Genomic DNA, 21,086 nt, shown 5'->3' on the forward strand with positions numbered 1-21,086 from the left:
TTGTCAGGCCGCTTCACTTAACACTGAGCTTCCCCGTTTGCGGAAAGCAGCTGGGAGCAGGGACCCACCTCCTCTGGTGGGTTTTGTGTGTATTAAGAGGCTTAGCACAGGGCCTGGCCATTGCACACACTTCTGAGTGACAGCCTTTATCTCCACTGCCAACATTGCTGTCATGCCCTGGTCTGTCCCCCTCCCCCCCCCCCCCCCCCCCCCCCCCGGGGACAGACCAGGGCCTCCTGAGGTCACGGGACGGGGTGTGGTGGCTAAACACAGTGGGACGTGCGTGGAGCTCGCTGTCCAGCCAAGCTGGACTTGCACACTTGCTCTGCCACCGACCAGGGCGGCTAACTTCTGACAACGTCAGTCTGCTCTCTTTTTTTTTAGTTTGCTTATTTATTTTGAGGGAGAGAGAGAGAGAGAGAGAGAGAATGCGAGAGCACGAGCTGGGGAGGGGCAGAGACAGAGAATTCCGAACAGGCTCCACGCTATCAGCACAGAGCTCGACGTGGGGCTCGAACTCACAACCTGTGAGATCACGCTCTGAGCTGAACACAAGAGTCGGCCGCTTAACTGACTGAGCCACCCAGGCGCCCAAGTCTCCTGTTTCGTAACCTGGGGAGAGTAGTATTAAATACCTACCTGTAGGGGTTGAATTGCACCCCTCCGCCCAGTAGATATGACCAAGTCCTAATCACAGGTATCTATGAATGAGACCTTATTTAGAAAAGGGTTTTTTTGCAGGTGTGATTAAATTAAGGATCTCAAGAGGACACCATCCTGCATTAGAGTGGGTCCTAAATCCAATGACAAGTGCTCTTGTGAGCAGAGGAAGAGACACAGGCAGGGAAGAAGTCGTGTGAAGGCAGAGGCAGAGAGAGGAGTGAGGGGGCCCCACGTCAAGGAAGGTGGGGAGCCGACAGGCGTCGCAAGAGACCCCTGGGCACCGTGGAGGGAGCCCAGCCCTGCCAGCATCCCATTGAAGACTCCAGCCTCCGCACCTAGAGAGAGTAAATTCACAGTAAATTCCCGTTGTTTTAAGCCACCTGGCGTGCGGCCCTAGGAAAAGAATACACTTTCTGCACTTGGTGGGGGCTTAGGGGCTATGGGTCCCCCTTCCTTAGCATCTGGCTGGAAGGGCCAGGAGGAAGGGAGGTGGGGCTTCAGGAGGAGCCCTGAGCTCAGCCTTCCTGATGGGCCTACAGGTCTCCCAGCCCAGTAGAAATCCTGGCGACGTGGACCCTTGGTGGCCCCGGCGGGGGATGGCAAGTCGGGGAGCCCTGGCAGGCACCGACTCCTGAGCCAGCTGAGCCGGTTTGTGGCCTTGCAGCCTCTGAAGGCACTATTTGTCTCCTTTCCTGTAAGCCCACCAGTGTGTGCCCCGCTTCACAGAGGGGGCTTTGTTGGGGGCATTAAATAAAGCTCTTCTCTCCAGCATCTCCTCCCCCTTCCTCTGCCTTCTTGCAGCCGCAGGCTCTGGGAGGAGGTTTCCCGTGGGCTTTGGAAACATGCCTCAAAGCCATGCTGGCCAGAAAATCCGGGGTCGGCTCCCCCTGGATGCCCCCGTTCTGCAGACGGGTCAGAGGGGCTGGGGAGAAGGGAGCCCAGTGCCTCTAAGGTCGCTGAGGCCAGACCCGGCACAGAGCCATCCATCCTGCCCACGTCAGTCATGTGCGTGCCTGTCCCTTGCCACAAAGACTCATCCCAGGGCTCTGGATGTGCAGAAGCCAGCTGGGGTTGCCGTAGACAATGGTGCAGCGTGGGTCTTGCACAGAGCTGAGGGACGAGCAAGACTGAGGTCTGGGCCGTGCCTCAAGGCCAAATCAAGCCCTGGAGAGAGTCCGTGCCTGGTCTGGAGCACTGGTACCTCCTTCTCAGTCACTCACCCTCAGGCACAGGGGCCTCCCGGCATCCCTGACATCAATACTGCGAGCCTTAGCACCCAAATCGGCTCCGTGATGGGAAGTGTGGCACCCGGAAAAGGGACCCCAGGACCAGAGTGGGATGGGTGGGAACCTCCCGGGCCAGAGGGGCCGGTGGAAAAGACACGGCAGGCTGTGTGTTTGTGTGTGGGGTGACCGCTCAGACCCCACACCTGCCTGTGGATGTATGAACCAGTGGGGGCACGGCCAGAGCCCCCGGGTTGGGGGGGGGGAGCCCCTCTGACAGCGATGGAACTCAATGCACAAGCCTGGTTTCTCCGGAAGACTTCAGAATGCATGGTCGGAAGGTTGACTTTGTTCTCGAATTGTGGAAGGCAGGGTGTGTGAGAAGCACGGCCTTGGACCTGTCAGGGTCGATACCCCTCGCCCGGATGGTTAAGCTGCCACTCCCACAGGCAAGCACCATGGAACCTTCCACAACCTTCTCTGACCCACTGGAGCATCCGCTCCGCCACTGCAGTGACATGTGTGGCTAACACAGTATCTGGCGTGTAATAGGCCCAAGAATAACTTTGTGTTAAATGGGTGAATAAATGAACTATCATGACCCCTCCTCTCTGTCTCCTGTGCTTCTGTGTATTTTGGGGGTCACAATACTCTGGGGCCCAGAGGGCCAAATACTGGGAATTGTGGGGGACGGCCGTGGTGACTATGACCTTGGCGCCCCCAGTTCGAGGACGTTGCCTGCTCCCTCTGGCTGAAGCTCCCAGGTACCTGTACTCCGAATCTCGTTTCGGGGCCAGCTCCTTTTTCCGCCAGCCCCTGAGTAGAAAAACACCCCCTTGTTGGAGGGTTAGCTCTGCCCTCCGCCCCGATTCCATCAGCAGCTTGTGAATGAACCCGCCGGGCCCCCACAGAGCACACTTGAGGCGGGCGTTTCCTTCCCAAATGATCTTTCGTCTGTGCTGTCCCCATCGATTTGGGAAAATCGCTGAGGGGCCCCTCCTAGCCCTCACGCCCCCCCCCCCCCCACCTCGGGCACCGCAGGTGGAATGCGGGGACAGTGGGAGCCTGAAGCTGGAGGGGAGAGTGTGCTGCACATCCCTGACTTGCCCCTCCCGGTCCTCCTTCGAACTTTCTGCGTCCTGCCCTGGGCCCCGGGGAGGCCGCACCATGCACCATGCAAGGGATACTTGGGCTCCGTTGCCTCTGGCTTTGGGAGGAGGGTGCAGGGTAACAGTATTCCCCGAGCCTCCTTCCTGAAGGCTCCGGTGAGGTGAGGTGACTGCCTTCCCTCCTAAAAGCCCCAGCGCCTGCCGGGCAGCCCTGTCCTCCCGGCTTCCCTTCTCCAGGCTCCCATGCCTGCTTTCCTCACCTGCTCAGGCCCCGGAGTGCAAGGGCTCCTGTGGCCACTAGCCCTGCCGCTCTCCCCACCCCCCGCAAGCTTTCCTTAACCCTGACCTCACTTTGTACATAGTCCTTCACTAGACACCCTTCGTTCACCGCATCTGAGCATGCCGTCTGCTTCCTGCTGGAACCCCAGAAGGCTACATCATCTGACCTTTGGGCCGATGCTCATGAGCCATCCCAGCTGGGCTGAGCACCAGGGGTCGCCCCAGATGGCCGTGCAGGCCGCGCACTGTACAACTCGAAGGGTGTCGTTTATACCACAGTGTAGCTGAGTGTGTGCGTAAGCCGCACGGCCATTTGCGGTGGCCCTATGGAATCTCATTTGCTTGCTTCAGCGTTGGCCCCAGAAAGCAGAAAGGAAGGAGAGGCAGGAGGAAGAAGAGAAGGTGAGGGAGGCAGAGGTGGCCAAATTTGTTCAGGTTCTGGGTCTGGCCAGAGCCTCCTGACACTTCCCCAGGCTCCACGGGAACCACACGCTGTACTGTTTGACCAGACGACTCACAACCCAAATCCTTTCTCTTAGAAGAAAACGCTCCACAAGCAGGTGCAGAGTGAATTGCGCTCCCTCTGAGGACGCTGCTGTCGATTCTCCATCAGTGCAGCCGGGCCCCGGGCCCCGGCCCCCGAGGGTGACGCCGTGAGCAGCTGTGTGCGCGTTCTGACTCATGGGAAAGGGGGAAACGGCTTCAAGGGGTACTGTCCTTTCATTTCCAGGCACCTTCTGTGGCTGTGGCCCCATCCTTTCTCCCAGGGTGGTGTTCACAGGCCCAGGGATGAGATCTGGATTTCCCGTGTGGGACGGGTTTGTCCTTGTCCAGTATATGCTGTGACTTCCAGTCTGGGGGTCAACTCAACCACAGGACAGGGGCAGAGGCGGTGGCTCCCCACCAGACTGTCTGATTTTTCAAGAACAGAATGCTGGGTACGTGGGGGGTGGGGTGGGCGGGTCCAGGGCCGGGAGGGCCACGTACTTGGGGTATCACAGCCCCCTAGGGACGCTTGGCCTGGGCAGGCCTGTGTCTTTAACCTCCTTGCGCCAGGCCCCATGGCAGCAATCGGCGACTCTGCAGCTCGCCGTGACCAGCATTCCTGGCGAGCAGAGCGCCCACACCGTCACCTGCTCTGGCTGGGCCTCAGTCTCCCCAGGCATGGGCCTGGGCGCCAAGCAACCCCGCTGGGATACCCAGCATGCCATGGCAGCGTTGGACATAAGTCCATCCTCCAAACTCACAATTCTGAATCGGAAAGGGAGAGAAAGAGCATCCAGAGAACAGCAGCCCTTCGCCCCCACGGGGCCCGTCTTTCCTGCAGCTGCCCCCCAGCCTCCCACACATACAAGGAAAGTGAAAGATGCTTGGCACTTACGGAGGAGATACTCCGAGCTGTCGTGGTCGTAATCATTGTCCTCTGGGAAGTGATTGATCCGGAAGCAGTGGCCTTTATAGATCCCTGGAGACAACGAGAGGAAAAGAACGCTCTAAGTGTTCCGTGCGCTCACGTATCCATCGACTCCAGCCCCACGTGCCGCATGTGCGCCAGGCTCTGTGCGGGCCCTGGGCACGGAGAGAGGAGAAATCCCTGCTCTGGCATCCCTGGTCTGGCGCGGGGATGGGCACACAGAGAAGCACCAGATGGAGGGCGGCGTGCCCCAACGGTGATAGTGGTCTGTGTGTGACCGTGTGTAAGAGTGATGGGCACACCATCAGTCACCAAGCAGGGACGAGGGGCATCAAGCAGGACATGCTGTCCAAGGCGACTGCAGAGCCATCTTGAGAGATGACAAAGAATTTGCCCCTGGGAACAGGTGGAGGGGACTTCCAGGGAGAGGAGGAAGCCGAGAAAAGGCAGGGCTGGGGTCAGAGCCTGGGGAGCGGCGGGAAGTTTGGTGGCTGGACTCAGAAGGCCCCGTGTAAGGGGCGGGGCTGGGGGCCGTGGGGCGGCAGGTATGGGTCTGGGTCAGGGGAGTTGGGATGAAACCTGCCACCATGGTGTCTGTGTCCTTCCCCTTTCTCTCTCTTTTTATTTTTTTTTAATGTTTATTTATTTTTGAGAGAGAGAGAGAGAGAGAGAGAACTGGGGAGGGGCAGAGAGAGAGGGAGACACAGAATCCGAAGCAGGCTCCAGGCTCCGAGCAGTCCGCACAGAGCCCAACGCGGGGCTCGAACCCACAAACCGCGAGATCATGACCGAGCTGACTCACTCAAGGTGATGGAAGGAAGAGAACCTGCAGCCAGAGAAACTTCCAGAAAGGCCAGGACCACCCCCCTGCCTGGCTTCCCTTCCCTACTCTGAGAAGTAGCCCCCGCAGAGTGGGAGGCAGGACGTCCTGGGTACTTTCGTAACTGCAGGAGGAGAAGCCGGTCGTCCCTTCCAGAAGCTATCGTCCAGCTCTCCTAGCAGCTGCTCCCCTGCAGTCTGGGGGCGCCCAGCACAGAAGCGGACACGGGCGGAGAGCGGGGCACAGAGGGCACCAGGCCCCGCCCCGCAGGCCAACCCCCTCATGCCCGGTTCAGCCTCTCCGCTTCGGCCAGGAGCTCCTCTTGACGACACTGTGTGGCTGGGGTTGGGGCTGTTTCCAACTGGGGCCAATTCTTGCTCTGCAGCTGTTGCCAAGCGTCCTGCTGGCCTCCCGCAGCCCAGCCTGACCTCCCGGTTGGAAGCACAATGTCAGAAGCAGGGCCTGCGCCCGACTGGCATCCGCCTCTCCATACTTCCGATTGAGAGGGCTCAGGGGACACGGCCCTCCCACCCGTTGGCCGGTTAACGGGCCAGACGTTCCCCTCTGTCGATTTCCTTAAGCTGCCGCCTCCAGAGGGCAGGGGTGCCGGGTGAACACCCCTGCCTCCCGAAGGCCCGTGGGCCTCGAGGGCCATCGGTGGGAGGGCCGGGTTTGGTCAGGGGACGGTGATGCCCCCAGTGGGATACGCTTCGACGGTGTTCTCCGTGCCAGGCCAAGCAAGAACGACCTCATCTCCTCATCTGTAGAATGGGTACAACCACAGGCTTCCTCTCCTGGGGCTCTTCGGAGAATCGCCAAGAGGCAATGCTTGAAAGGCACTCAGATGATTCTTGGCCCCTGGTGACGGCTCAGGGAAGGTTCGCCAGCGCTGGACCCAGAAGTCACCCCTCGCCCCTGCTCTCTTCCCTGAGTGCCTGGGGTTGGTGGAGAGCCACGGGAGGCTGTGAGGGGCAGGAAATAGCACGACGGTAAGCTGGTGGTGTCAGGGTGGCCGGGAAGCGGGACACACGGAGGCCAGAGTGGGCCAGTCACGCTCTCCCCTCGATCCCGATTCAAGACGTTCGTGGAAATACAGAGCAAGGGTTTTCCAGGCATGGCTGTGGGCCAGGCGGAGCTCTTGATGCCTTCTCCCTCTCCCCACCCACTGTTTGGGGGCTACCTTGTGGGTCTGAACAAATTTACCAAGTCACACACACGCCTGTAGGAACAAGTCAAATACTGGAGAGGCTGACGCGAAAAGGTTAATTAAATCATCTCTTTCCAGACTCGCTTTCCAGAGGCCAACCAGTCTGCTGTGTATCTTCCCACACCTTCCCGTGCGCACACCTACTCGCGTACATGTATGTGAGGCTCTCCCCGCTTTTCTAAGTTTATTTTTTTTATTTTGAGAGGGAGAGAGAGCGAGCTTGTGAGAGAGTGTGCAAGTGAGAGGGGGAGGGGCAGAGAGAGAGGGAGAGTCTCAAGCAGGCTTCTCCCTCTCAGCACAGAGCCGGGGGGCTCCTACTCACCAACTGTGAAATCACGACCTGAGCCGAAACCAAGAGTCAGATGCTTAACTGGGTGAGCCACCCAAGGGTCTCCCCCATTTTTTTTATTAAAAAAATTTTTTTTAATGTTTATTTTTGAGGGAGAGAGAGAGACAGAGCATGAATGGGGGCGGGGGGAGACACAGAGAAAGAGGGAGACACAGAATCCAAAGCAGGCTCCAGGCTCTGAGCTGCCAGCACAGAGCCCAACGCGGGCATCGAACTCACGAACCGTGAGATCATGACCTGAGCCGAAATCAAAAGTCAGATGCTTCACCGACTGAGCTACCAGGTGCCCCCACGGTTTGTTTCTTTTTATTGAGCAGCAATATTGCGCAGCACGGATGTACCACAGTTTGTGACATCTGATTGTTACTAGTGATTCTGCCTGTGATGTTCAGCTATTTCTAAGAATGTTGCTATGAACATTCACGTACACGTTTTGGGGTGAACCTGACATTTTCATTTCTCTGGGATAAATGCCCAGGGGTACAATTGCTGAGGTTAGTTTTATAAGGGACCGATAAATGGATTTTAAGGGTGGCTCTATCCCTATTTTTTGAACAGAATTATTCACCACCCTTCACTCCATAACCTGCTTTTTTCATTTAACAACACATACAAAAATCTTTCCAGGTCAGAGCCTATAGATTGGACTTAAAAAAAAAAAACTTTTGTGTATTAAAAAATTTTTTTTAATGTTTATTTATGAGAGACAGAGCACAAGCCAGGGAGAGGCAGAGATAGAGAGGGACACCCAGAATCTGAGGCAGGTTCTGGGCTCCGAGCTGTCAGCACAGAGCCCGATGCGGGGCTCGAACCCACCAACCACAAGATCGTGACCTGAGCTGAAGTTGGATGCTAGGCTGAGCCGCCCAGGTGCCCGAACTTCTGTCTATTTTTCATAAAAAAAATAAATAAATTGATACTCATCCAACAGTTGCTGAAAACCCTAGAGAGAAATACTAAAGAGCCTAGGGAAATAAAGCTTGCTCCAACACTGATAATGTGGAAGAGAAATATGCTTTGGCAGAAATGAGGCAAGAAATATATTTATATATTCCATCGGAAAGCAAAACTCGGGTTTTGAACTGTTAGCTTGCATACAGATGCCCTGGCTCCAAATGTCCCTTCAATTTTGCTGAAATCAAACTCTACATTTAGGAGGGATATTTTGCATTGGATAGAAATTGTAAGCCGTAGTCCAACATATTGCCTGTTATTTAAGACATATTCTTTTCAGTGGCTGCATAGCCATCCATAGTTACGGACATAGTTACGGAGTATCAGTTCGGCTATACCGTGCAATCCTTTCTTGGGGCTGTTTGCACACGCTGTCGATCACATGTACATACAATTGTGCTCAGAGATACATTGAATACATGCATGCAAGTCTCACTCTTCTAATAAACTCCTTCCCCTTCCTTTCTTCTCTCCTCCCTTCCTTCCACACCCAGCTCTTACGCACACGCTGAAGGCATGGGCATCACTGTGGTTGAATTATATCCCACCCCACCCCGAAGGATGTGTTGAAATACTAACCACTGGTACCTGTGAATGTGCCTTTAGTTAGAAACAGGGTCTTGAAGATGTAATCAAGTTAAGATGAGGTCACACTGAATCCGGGGGGAGGGGAGCCCTGAACGAGGCGACTGTCGACCTTATTTTATTTTTTTAATTTTTTTAACGTTTTTATTTATTTTTGAGACAGAGAGAGACAGAGCATGAACGGGGGAGGGACAGAGAGAGAGGGAGACACAGAATCAGAAGCAGGCTCCAGGCTCTGAGCCATCAGCCCAGAGCCCGACGCAGGGCTCGAACTCACGGACCGCGAGATCGTGACCTGAGCCGAAGTCGGACACTCAACCGACTGAGCCACCCAGGCGCCCCATGTCGACCTTATTAAAAAAAAAAAATTTGTAATGTTTATTTATTCGAGGGGGGAGACACAGAATCCGAGGCAGGCTCCAGGCTCCGAGCTGTCAGCACAGAACCCGACGTGGGGCTTGAACTCATGGACCACAAGATCATGACCTGAGCCGAAGTAGGATGCTTAACCGACTGAGCCACCCAGGCGCCCCGCCAGGGCATTCCATTTTTCAACAGCTTTAGTGTTGAAGTTCCTGAAAGATCACCCGCCTCCATAAAACTCCATCCACATCCATCCCTCAAATCACTGAAGGGAAGAATTGTGTCCTACCGGATGGAAGCGAAACTACTTGCCAACTGCCCAGGATGGGCAGGTGAGGCCCAAAGCTGAGGACAAGGGATGCCCTATCAGCTGCCAACAGTTGGCACTAGATGCTTCCCCAGCCACACCTTATTAACAGGCAGGAAGCTTGACCCCACCCCCGGTCTAAAGAAGGGGGGCTGTGGAGAAGAAGGCACCGCCTGTCTTTGGTATGCAGACAGTGAAAGAGATTGCTCCCTTCCCCAGAGTCAAGAATTTGGGTTATTTTCCCTGAATGAACGTCTTCTCCACAGCCAACATCTTCAGTTCTTTCAATCGTGTCTTCACTGATGTCTCCAGTGATGTCTTCTCTAGCTTGGCTCCCTGCTCTGGGTCAGCTTCCAACTCTGGATGCCCAGAAGCACAGCTGCCATCACCAAGCCCAATGTTTCAGAGCACAGTGGAGCTGTCCCCTCCTCTCTTCTGGACTCTATGCTTCTGTTGATGGGACCTGGTGTCGACTCAGGCTCCCAGGAGTTTTTCCTCAAGAACTGACTCACGTTCCCCCAACCTGTTTTTTCTTGAGTGGAGTGTCTATTCCTAAGGACTTCACATTTATCCCTGTCAAGTTTAGTTTTGTTTGTGTTGGCCCAAGGCATCTGATAGGAAGAAAATTAATGGCTGATGTGAGAGGGAAGAGAGAAAGTCATTTCCAGTCCACTTCACGTGCGTTCTCTCCCTGTGAGCAGGCTGTTTGCCATGTTAGCTATTAAGTGATATTTACGGTGGTTAATTATGATGTCCTGAATGGGCCACATTGCAGGAATCCCGAGCCACTCCTGGGGTCGCCGGCCTGTTCTCCCAGAGACACGGTGGCCCTCTCCCTCCTGAGGGTCAGGAAAACCACTGGGGTGAAGAGGCTTTGTTAGTCACGTGGCCCCAGTTATTTCTTCATCTGTAACACTCAGGAATTGGGCTGGAGGGAGGCTCTCCTGCTCTGAGATCCTAGGACTCCTTTGTGTAGAAAAGATATGGGGGTGTGTGCATATGTTAACATAGCCCTTTGTCTACGGGCATCATAAACCACTTTTGTGAGAGGTATTTCTAAAGGCATAGGAAACATCTGGAAAGAAATATGCTTAAAACGTCCAGGGTTTTATTTCTGGGTGATAGGGTTATGTGTGAATTAAAGCTAGCTTCTTTACGTGCCCCCCTGCCGCCCCCCGAGTTTCCTACGATGTCTGAGGACGAACCATCAGGGCTTATTGAAGGGAGGAAAAAAAAATGGAATCTTTGATTCTTAGCGAAAACGTAACGGCCCTCCTGAACTGGCCACAGATCCGCTCAGACATGGCAGCGGGTTGAGCGGGGTGGGAGCCGTGGGCGTGGGCATGGCGCGGGAGGCATTGTCGCCTCTCATCGGTGAGTATCCCCACTGCCCTCCTTCCAGGGTGTGCCCCCCTCTGCAGCGAGGGTGACCGGCCCCCACGACTTGGGGACTCTCGGCGCTGAAACCGCAGAAAGTCCCAGGCAACGCAGGAGGCGTAGGTCACCACAGAGTCATTTCAGGAATGCTAGCATCTGACATAAGCCTCTGTCACGGGCCACTCCAGAGGCCTCTTGTAATTAGGGGAATCCCAGACAAAAGAATGGTAGAGGGCGCCACTGATCATTCGCGTGCTCCTTGATCGCTTGCAAAGCATTTTCCAGAAGTCTGACTTCATCCGATCGTCGCCAACGCTTGAAGCAGCCACGGACACACCGTTGAGAGCACAGACACCCTTTGCCCCACCCCCCACTTGTCCGCCCGTCTCTGACCAGCTCTGGGCAGGCGTCTCCTGCTGGCACCTCGATTCAGCCACACCGGTTATTCCTTGCTTTTCGCCCTGGGCCCTGGGTCGGCTGCCTGTGGGGGGAGCTGCACTGCACGCCCCCACGGAGAGCTGGAAGATCGAGGGGTGAGCCCCCTGCCCAGGGTAACCTGGGAGCAGGAAGATGGCAGCTGGCGGACGGATGTGCCCGTCTCCCGACCTTGGGGTCCGTCCCACCTGCTTTCTGGGGCGGCTCCCCGCAGGACCCGGCCGAGTGACGGTCAGCTCAGGGACGCCCCGGGCACCGGCTTTCTCTGTGTCCGTCCCGCCCTCCCCAGCCGTCCCCCGTGCCCTCTCCCTAGGACCGTCGCCCAAGGCGCACCGCCAGCACGCAAGCCCTGGGCTCAGGCAAGGAGAAAGACGTTCCAGTGCTGAGCGCGTTCTGTGCATCAGCCCATTTCATCTTCGCCACGTCGCTGCTTTGAAGACGGGAGGAAGAGGCTGAGCGATGTTGGAAGGCCAGCCTCACTGCAGATGCCCAGTCCCGAGCCACCAAGCATTCGGCCTCTGCTGGTGAGTCTTCTTTGCTCCCTTTTAGAGACGAGGCCTGGTGTGCACGAGGCAGAGCGGCGGCCCCTGGGATCCACCTCCTTGGCGTCGCATCCCTGCCGCTCCCTTTCCAAGACCCCTCAGCAAGCGCGGGAGGCACTTCTAATGCAGTGTGGGCTGCTGGTCTGTCGCCCCGGGACAGATGAGGACGGGCAGCCCCACGGCAACCAAGAAGGCGGGGTGGGCTTCAGGGAAGCGGTGTCCTGACGCCCAAGCCACAGGCGATGGGATCTCCAGGCCGTGGAAACGGCCGCTCTGGCTCGGCAGGGATGCCGGGGAGGCGGGAAGGCGGCCTGACACGGCCAGGCCCCTTTGGGCCCAACGACAGGAGGGCTGTGAACATCCAGCACAAGGGGCACGCGGACGGGGGTGCCGAGTGGGGCTTTTTCTGCACCATTCGTCCCCCAACGGTATTTTCACCGAGGACGCTGTTGTGCCGGACAAATTCACTGAGCCGCAAGGTCTCAGTGAGGCAACGTCCTCGCCCTCACGGAGCAAGGTCCTGGGGCACCGACGACACAAGAAGATAAGAGAAATGACCACTAGTATTGTTTCGGGTGGTGGCAATGGGCTGGAAGGCAGGGGAGGTGATCAGAGGCGCCTGGCTTGTAGGCTTCTGTCCTGAAGTTATGGCTGGGCTCAAAGCTGGGGTCGGGGGGTCGAGTGCGGGGTCCTAGATGTCCCTGCAGGGCTGCTCAGACACAGGATGGCACGGCACCCTCATTCCCGCCGCCCCTGCCTTCCTGGGTCAAGCTGCCCCCAGCCCGGACCCCAATTCCCGTGGGAAGGGGCGGGAGCAGCTTGTAGGACGGAAACGCTGTATATTTCCAGGAGGATACAGGCCTTTCCGGAAAGGACCCAGGACCTCGGGAAGGGAGTGGAGAGCGGAGGGGAGGCAAGGCTTTGGCCAGGCTGATGGGCGGGGAGGTGGGGAAGAGTATTATCCTCACGGATAAAAAAGGAGTATTATCCTTTTTTTAAGAATAGCAGCAAGGATTTACTTAACCCCGATCAGGTGCCCGGCACTAACTCAAGTACCTGTCGTTTATTAACTCAGTCCATCGTCAGAGTAACCCCGCGAGGTAGAGAAGATAAGACCATTTGCTACTAAGTGTCCTAGCTGGGATTCGAACCAGGGCCGCCCAGCTTCAGGGTCCATGTCCTTGCCTCCTTCACTCTGGAGGCAGGAAGCGGTATGTCCTCAGAGCTACAACTAGTTCTGGTTGGTTGGAGCATGATGTGAAAGTGCGGGTCCCCATCCCAGACCTCTGGTGGCAAGACAACTTGTTTTCCTAGACTTTGGGGCGAAAGGCACCGGCTGATACTTGAGGCCGGAGGGTGGGCCGCTCGGGCTGGAGGCAGGGTAACCCAGGGCCCTAGACCAGTCAGGGCGGTGGTAGCAGGGGGCAGAGCTTGGTTAAGGCTGGGATTTTGGGGTTTTTTTTTATTTGAGAGAGAGAGGGAGAGAGAGAGAGTCTTAAGCAGGCTCCACGCTCAGCACTGAGCCTCACTTGGGGCTCGTCGATCCCACAACCCTGGGATCATGACCTGAGCCAAAATCCAGAGTCGGTCGCTCAACCGACTGAGCCACCCAGACGCCCCAAGGCTAGGATTTTTGAGGTGCACTGATATGTACACGGGAGACGCTTTGGTGAACAGCACAAGCCAAAGGCACAGAGAGGGGCAAAGGGGTGCAGGGAGGCCAGCCTTAGGTTCTGGAACCTCAGACGGTGTGGTCTGGGTGGCAAGCAGCAGTGGGGGAGGCGGAGGCAGAAGAGGCCGGAACTGGGTGTGGGGGTCTCGCGGGAAAAGCTGAGGAGATGGGGCTTTACTGCACGGTCCCCAGGGGGGTGACCCCTGGTGGGCAACGGCCACTCCGGAAGGGAGGCGCATGGGGTGAGGGTGGCGAAGGGTGGAGAAAGGAGGCTGCATAGGGCCATGCAAGCAGTGCACTTCATTTGGGGAGGCCCTGTTTCCCGTCCTTGGATGTGTGTGCAGATGAGGGAGGGACCAGAGGTCCGGCCGGAAGTGACTTGGGCACCATCATGCCAGCCTGGAAGGGCAGTGTGTTCCCATTCCCGGGGCTGCTGTAACAGAGTACCGCAAGCTGGGGGGCCCGACCAACAGAAGTTCACCGTCTCTCAGTGCTGGAAGCCAGAAGGCCAAGGTAGGAGAGGGCTCTGAGGGAAATCCATTCTGGGCCCCCCACCCAGCGTCAGCGGTTGGCAGCCATCTTGGCAGTTAGCCTGTAGAGGCATCACCTTGATTTCTGCCTTCAGCTTCACACAGTCTTTTCCGTGTGCAAGTGTGTCTCCAAATTTACCCTTTTCTTAAAAAAAAAAAAAAATGGTTTTTAATGTTTGTTTGTTTATTTTTGAGGGGGGGAGGGGCACAGAGAGAGAGGGAGACACGGAATCCGAAGCAGGCTCCAGGCTCTGAGCTGTCAGCGCGGAGCCTGAGGCGGGGCTTGAACCCACGATTCATGAGATCGTGATCTGAGCTGAAGTCGGACACTTCACCGACAGAACCGCCCAGGCGGCCCAAATTTCACAAAGATGGCAGCCATACGGTTTAGGGCCTATGCTCGTGACCCCATTATAACTTGATTATCTCTATAAAGACCCTACCTCCAAATAAGGTCTGACGTACTGGGGGTAGGACTTCCACATCGGAATCTGAATTCTCCCCCGCAAGCTCCTCACTTTCCCCACCTCGGCTCCCTTGATCCCCCCCCCCCCCCAAACTTCTCTCCTGATTTCTTCCACCTCCACGACTGTGTCTCCAGAGAACCCTCCCGATGGCTGTGATTTCCCACTTGGCACGCTCTGGTGTCCTCCCACGCATTGGCCTCTCTCCAGCTGCAGCGAGGCGGGCTGTTGGGAAACCACTTTATGGGCTCCCGGAGAGCAACTGCAGGCTTGAAGAGGCAGCGTGGGCTGGACTGGACTTTCCTGGGGGTGCCCCCGCCCCCCAGCTTGTGAGTGGCTCTCCGTGAGACCCCCTTAAGCCACCATGACCTTCCGTTTCTTCATCCAGCTTGTGTTTAGTGAGCACCTGCTACGTGCTGGGTGCTGGACCCTCGGAAGCAGGAGTGTCTGCTCGCCAAAAAACTCACGTCCTCTTTTTAGTGGATGCAGGGCCGCCCCGTCTTCCTCGGCGTCCTTTGCAGTCAGATGCGGCCGCGTGACCGAGCCGGTGAATGGGGTGTGAGCGATGGTGATGCGTGTGCCCTTTCTGGACAAATCTCTGGAGAAGTGGGTGCAGCCCTCCATCTCCATACCCCCTTCCCCACCAGTCACACGTGGCTCCACGCGTCGGAAAGGGCTCGAGTCCCCGAACCCGATTGTGGAGGAAAGCTAAGAGGACTGTCCACCTTGAACTGTGACATGAGCGACAAATACACCTCGATCATGTTGAAGGCACTACCCGTTCGGGTGGGTTTCGGTCGCTGCAACAGCAGCACAAGAAGAGAACAAGGCGGATGTGACCTCTGCCATCCCGGAGCTTTCCAGTTAACGTCGGCAGTTACGACTGAGGGGAGAGGTCTGAACGAGGAGTCCAGAGAGCGCTTCATCGATGACCTGACCTGGGCTGCCGAGTGGATGTCGGGAAAGCTCTTCCTCATCCGGAAACTGGAGAAATACTTTTATGATCTTTCAGAGCCAGAGTGAGGCCCGATGAGACCCATGTGGGCCAAAGCACTTTGAGAAGGATACATCCTGGTGATGTTGAGGGCAAATATATAGTTTCTCGGGGTTGTCTTCAGACCGGACCCGAGCCTTCCGTGTCCTCTCCACGGCCAAGTGCTTGGGATTCAGAGCCTGGGCAGTCTCTTTGGGCATCATGACACCTGCCACCAGTGCCTGGGGCACATTTCACACATGCTCTTCCTTCTTTCCACAGCCTTAGCTCAGAGTCATCGCGGGTGCCTCCTTGCGCCTACAGGATCCGTTCGGGATCTTTCCTTTGACGGAGACCTGGTCCGTCCATTCGACCCTTTGCCCATCCTTTCTTTTAACTCAGTATTCGTGGATTGAGGCCAGGCCCCGTGGGAGCCCAAAGACGTGGCTCCTGCTGGCAAGAACTTACAGCCCAGCCGGGGAGGTGAGTGCATACATCACCCGGAAGCAAGCGAGCCGGTGACATGTGCTATGAGGGAAGTTGGGGGGGGGGGGGGCGGTTGATGGAGTTTCAAAGGATTAAAGAGACGTGCTGGATGGGGTGTCTGGGACAGCTCCGGGGAGTGAGCTTCTGGAAGAAAGCGCACATGGTGAGGGGAAACTGAGGCTGAAAAGGGTAGGCGGGGCTCCAGTCATGGAGGTGTCTGCATCACCCCCGTGAGGGGACTGGGTCTCACGCCGTGGGCGCCGAGGCGGCCCTGGGAGCTTTCGTGCAGCTGGAGCAGGCCTCCTCCTGACTAATTCAGGGAGCCCGGGTCCCTGGAGGCTCTGCGTGTCTGTGATCTTATTTCCCGCCTGGCTGGCTGGACGGTGACCTGTTAGGCTCGCGCCCCGGCCCAGGGGCCCCTTAGGGGGGTCTCCTGTGCCTCCCAGACGGGCCCAGCTGCTGGGGGAGTGCAGGCTCCGCTCCCCAGGGGGTAATAGGCTCCCCTTCATGCTCCCTTCACATTGACGCCTTGTGAGGAGGGACGCATTTAAACTCTGGCCTCAACTCACAGCTTCCTGCAGCTGCCAGGAGCCTGAGGCGGGGAGGCCGTTGGGGGACCCGGGCCTCCGCCTGCCTCGCCCCTCGCCCACCGTGGGCCACAAGGAGAGAGCCACGTCGAGGGGTGACGGGTTCCGACCGAGAAGAACGGCTTGCACAGCAACTTGGACCCGGACGGGCCTCCTCCCTCGGCTCTCATCTGCGTAACAGATGGCGGCGGCAGGGGCAGGGGCGTGGGGCTCTGTCTCCAAGACGCCTCTTCCTCCTCCATGTCACAGGCGAGGTGAGCTGCGAGGTCCAAAAGGGTGTCTCCCAGGAGTAGCAGGGTGTGGAAGCGGGGCCGGTGGCGCATTTGTGACAGAAGTCCCTCTGGTCGTCGGCAACGGAAGGAAGACGGCACCTGTTTCGACGGGGCGAGACTCCCGTTCAGTGCCTGCTGGGCTCCGCTTCACGCTCCTTCCCCCAGGCAGTGGGGTTCCCACTGCCCTCACACCCTGTCTCTGTAAACCAGGGACCCGGAGAGCAAAGTTACTCTGGTAAACTGAGGCCGCTCTTTAGACCTGGATTCTAAGGATCTTGGGGCTTGCACAGCTGGGCAGTGACTCGGGGTGGGGGAGGATGGGGACAGGAAGGGTGGGCCACGTGCCTGGCGCTGAGCCCATCCCGAGGCTGTGATGTACCTCCGGAGAGTACCTGTGGAAGGTGTCTTTCTCTGAGATGGGTCCCTCACACAGAGTTCTCCTCGGTGGCCACGCTGGATGGCTCTGTCCCCGGCCGGAAATCCTGGGCACACAGTTGGCCCAAGAGCCGGGCCAGTGAGAAGCTCTTTTGAGAGTCTGGATTTGGGATCAAAAGCAGAGGAGACCCAGGGGCCAAGAGACCTTGGGGAGCTCACGAACAGGGTGTCCTCAGTGGCCTGCTGTTAAACCGCCTCAATCCCTTGGACCCTTTACATCCAATAAAGTCCTCTTTGGGGAGGCAGCCGGAAGAAGTTGGTTTCTGTGGCTGCAACCAAGAGAATCCCAACCCCCAGCCAACTGCGCCTTCATCGGGGGAAAGAGATTCCAACCCAGTTTTTGTGGGCTCCGGGGGCCGGTCACTCTTCATTCTTCTGGGTAAGCGTGCAATGCTTTGGCAAGACACGAAAAGGAGCGCAGGCTCCTGGGAGACCAGAGAGCCCAGGGGACAGGAGGGACACGCGTCGGCAGACAGGAATGCCGAAGGCCGGGCCCCATGCTGCCAGGTGGGAGTCGTGTGTCCTGTGAACTTCGGCCTCTCGAGGCCTCAGTCCCCTGGGAGAACCCTCATCAGCCCAGTTAATTACACGGCATCCGTGTTTCCTCATCTATAAAGCAGGGATAGTGGACCTCACACAGTTGCCATGAGGAATAAGGAAAGGAGACCACGTGAGGCCACCACGCAGAAGGTTCCCCACAAATGGTGGTGTCTCCTCCTACCTACTGGTGGCCAATAAACCAAGCCCTGGAGCAAAGTCTCCTCCCCCATAAGCCTTTTTTGAGGACCCCAGAGATGGCTCTTGGGCCCCCAGGCTCCACCTGCCCCCGCACCCTGGCCCTCTGGCAGGAAATGGGAGCCTGGCCTCCCTCCCGCGCCATCCCGAATCTCTCCCGTCACTTGGTGAGTTCTTCAAGAACCCAAGCGCCAGCCTCACGCCTCCTCCAACCCTTCGCTCCAGGGCGGGCCGGGATTTTCCAGGCTTCCTGCCGAGATTCATAATTGAACAGGGCAGGGAGATTTCCCCAACCAATAGCTCGTTTTCTCTCCTAACACAGGGAAGTAAGGGGTTCAGTTAGGGTCTCTGTGATTTTTCTACTCGTACATGCTTCGTAACTGCTGCCTGGATGAAATCTCAGTACCGAGGTTCAGGGTTTGTTTGTTTATTTTTTTTCTCTCTTTCTTTCTTTTAATGAGGAGCAAATACGGAGCTCCAAGGGGGGTGAAACAGCTCTCTGCAGATTCCAGGCCTTTCCGTTGGTTTGCCTCTGCAGATTTCTGGAAAGTTATGCTCCAATAACCTGAGGGTTTTAATTGAAGGGCCTGGGAGAGGGAAGGAGAATCAGAGCGGGGAATCATAAACTTCTAGAAGGGATCGTTCGGACCATCTACTTCATCCCATACACTGGACACATTAAGAACCTGAAACCTAAAAAAAAAAAAAAGAACCTGAAACCTGAGGAGGCAAAGGGCTGTTGCTATGGTGATGGGCTGGTTGGTGACGGGCAAGCCTAGAACTCTGTTCTCTTGACTCTGAGTTCGGTGCTCTTTTGCCCATCCCCGCTGCCTGCTGTAATGCAAAGGTTCTCAACCGGGATCTACTCTGCCCCCCAGGGGACCATGTCTGGAGACAGCTTTGATTGTTGTAATTTGGGGGAGCTCAGTGCCACTGGAAACTGGCGGGTAGTTTCCAGGAGGCCAGGGAGGCGACTAGGCATGTTATGATGTGCAGGGCAGCCCCTGCATCACAGAATGATCCTTCCCAGTCAACGATGCCAGGGCTCGTGATGAGGAGGTGGTCCGCACAGAGCTGGGTCCTCCCTTCTCAAGTCCATGGCAGGCACTGCTAATCAATCACAGTACTTTTCTCCCCTGATCACAGTCTACATTCTTCTCAACGTAGTGCTCCATGCGCTGCTAATGTTTTCTAAAAATGTTTAGCATTTCTTTCTTTTTGAGAAGCAGAGACAGAGCACGAACGGGAGAGGGGCAAAGAGAGAGGGAGACACAGAATCCCAAGCAGGCTCCAGGCTCTGCACTGTCAGCACGGAGCCCGACGCAGGGCTTGAACCCATGGAGCGTGAGATCAGGACCTGAGCTGAAGTCGGACGCTTAATGGACCGAGCCATCCAGGCGCCCCTTCCATGCCCTACTGTTGATCATCTTGTGACCAGATACCACAGAGACGGTAGGTTATGAAATCCTTCGGCTTGGGTTTTAGTCCTGGCTCTGTCACACAGCTGCGTGATTCTGGGTGCACATTCGCTTCCCTGTGCCTCATTGTTACCATCTGTGAAAGGGGATCATAAATGGGGACATCTTCAGAGAGCTGTCGGGGGGAGTAAACAAGTTAATGCAGTCTTCAAACTGTGCCAGGAACACTGTAAGTGTTTAAAACATGCGAGCTGTTATACTCAGCTCTGCTCTAGTGGTAAAGAGACAGCTCTGGCCCTACTAGAAGGAATCGGGCCAGGTTTATCTCCTATCAGGACTCACGTGGATTCTCCCTTGTCTGCGTATATGTATGCTATTGCAGTTTTCAAAATGAACAAAACCTTCCTGACTCGGTGACTCTGTTTTCTCCTAGCCCCGTTACCAAATTACAACGAAGTTGTCTCCAGACTGAAAAGGGCTGGCCTCAGTTGAGCACCCACCCCCCTGCAAAACCCTGTGCTAAGGGTTTCCCATTTTTTTCTCATTAAAGCCTTGAAATAACCTATGGAGTAGGAGCTCCTATGAACCCATTTAACAGATGAGGAAGCCAAGGCTCTGAGAGGGCAAGTAACTGCCAGAGGTAACAGAGCCCCAAGCAGCCAAGCCAGGGCTCTGTTCCTATCTGACCCTGGCACCAGAGTTCCCATCACTGTGCCACCCTGCCTCCCTCTCCTGTTTGAGAACAGGGCAAGGGACAGAGGAAAGATGGGAGGTAGGGGCGCCTGGGTGGCGCAGTCGGTTGAGCGTCCGACTTCAGCCAGGTCACGATCTCACGGTCCGTGAGTTCAAGCCCCGCGTCAGGCTCTGGGCTGATGGCTCAGAGCCTGGAGCCTGTTTCCAATTCTGTGTCTCCCTCTCTCTCTCTGCCCCTCCCCCGTTCATGCTCTGTCTCTCTCTGTCCCAAAAATAAATAAAACGTTGAAAAAAAAAAATTAAAAAAAAAAAAAAAAAAAAGATGGGAGGCAGAGAGAGCCGGCATCCTGGAGGGCACACAGCTGCCAGGCCACAAGAATTTTCTTTTCTTTTTTTAAAATGTTTATTTATTTTTGAGAGAGAGAGAGCGAGAGCAGGGCGGGGGGGGGGGGGGTGTGCAGAGAAAGAGGGAGACACAGAATCCAAAGCAGGTTCCAGGCTCTGAGCTGTCAGCACAGAGGCCGACGTGGGGCTCAAACTCACGAATCATGAGACAATGACCTGAGCCAAAGTCGGATGCCTAACCGACTGAGCCACCCAGGCGCCCCTCACCAGCATTTTCTGATGGTGCAAGTGAGCAGGTTTGTGGGGCAGGCTCCCGGGAGCACACAGAGTATCCTGGGTGCTGGGGGAACAGCTCATCCTGGGCACCAGAAGCCAGATTGAGACCCAGTTTTTAAGACCTGTCTCACTGCCTCCAGCGCCTGTGGCCCAGGGCATCAGGTTGAAATTCTCCCTCACTTGCTGGAACCCTGGTGCTTCCAGGTTACTCGGTGAGGATGCACCAAGTCGTGGGCTTAGACAGGCCTCAGAGTGCCTGGGGCTAATCAGGCATAGCTGGTGGCCTGTCCCTTTGTCCCCAACCCCCAGAGCACTGGACGTCCTGCCTGGCAGCTTTCCAGGAAGGGCTTCTCTAATTTTGGACCCCGTCCCTTCCATTCTCTTTGGAGCCAGAGAGAGTATGTCAATTCCATCCCCCCTGTGCGGGGCCCTCAGGTCCCGGAAGAGAAGCTGAGTATTCACGGCCATCCAGTTCTCCTCAGTTCGGGTCTATACCCACGTTCCAAGAGCCCGCCCTATGCCAGGCTGGGCACCGGACTACGGCGGGGAGTGAGCCAGAATCAGGGAAGCAGA

At 56.5% G+C, this 21,086-nt stretch overlaps 1 protein-coding gene across 2 annotated transcripts in view; it reads right to left on the reverse strand.

The window, feature by feature from the left end:
- CACNG4 (calcium voltage-gated channel auxiliary subunit gamma 4) overlaps window positions 1-21,086 on the reverse strand; it is a 58,765-nt gene that overhangs the window by 6,413 nt on the left and 31,266 nt on the right. The window contains exons 1-2 of one of the 2 annotated variants that reach the window (XM_040452164.1): window positions 14,761-16,362; window positions 4,656-4,739 (exon numbers count right to left, since the gene is read on the reverse strand). In XM_040452164.1, the coding sequence (XP_040308098.1) occupies window positions 4,656-4,739; window positions 14,761-14,923 (247 nt within the window). In that variant the 5' untranslated portion in view covers window positions 14,924-16,362. Of the gene's footprint in view, window positions 1-4,655; window positions 4,740-14,760; window positions 16,363-21,086 lie in introns of those variants that run through there. The other variant, XM_040452163.1, reaches the window with a different exon arrangement.

The sequence above is a fragment of the Herpailurus yagouaroundi genome, unplaced genomic scaffold, assembly GCF_014898765.1.
Source record: "Herpailurus yagouaroundi ecotype Mexico unplaced genomic scaffold, PumYag 206, whole genome shotgun sequence".
Lineage (NCBI taxonomy): Eukaryota > Metazoa > Chordata > Mammalia > Carnivora > Felidae > Herpailurus > Herpailurus yagouaroundi.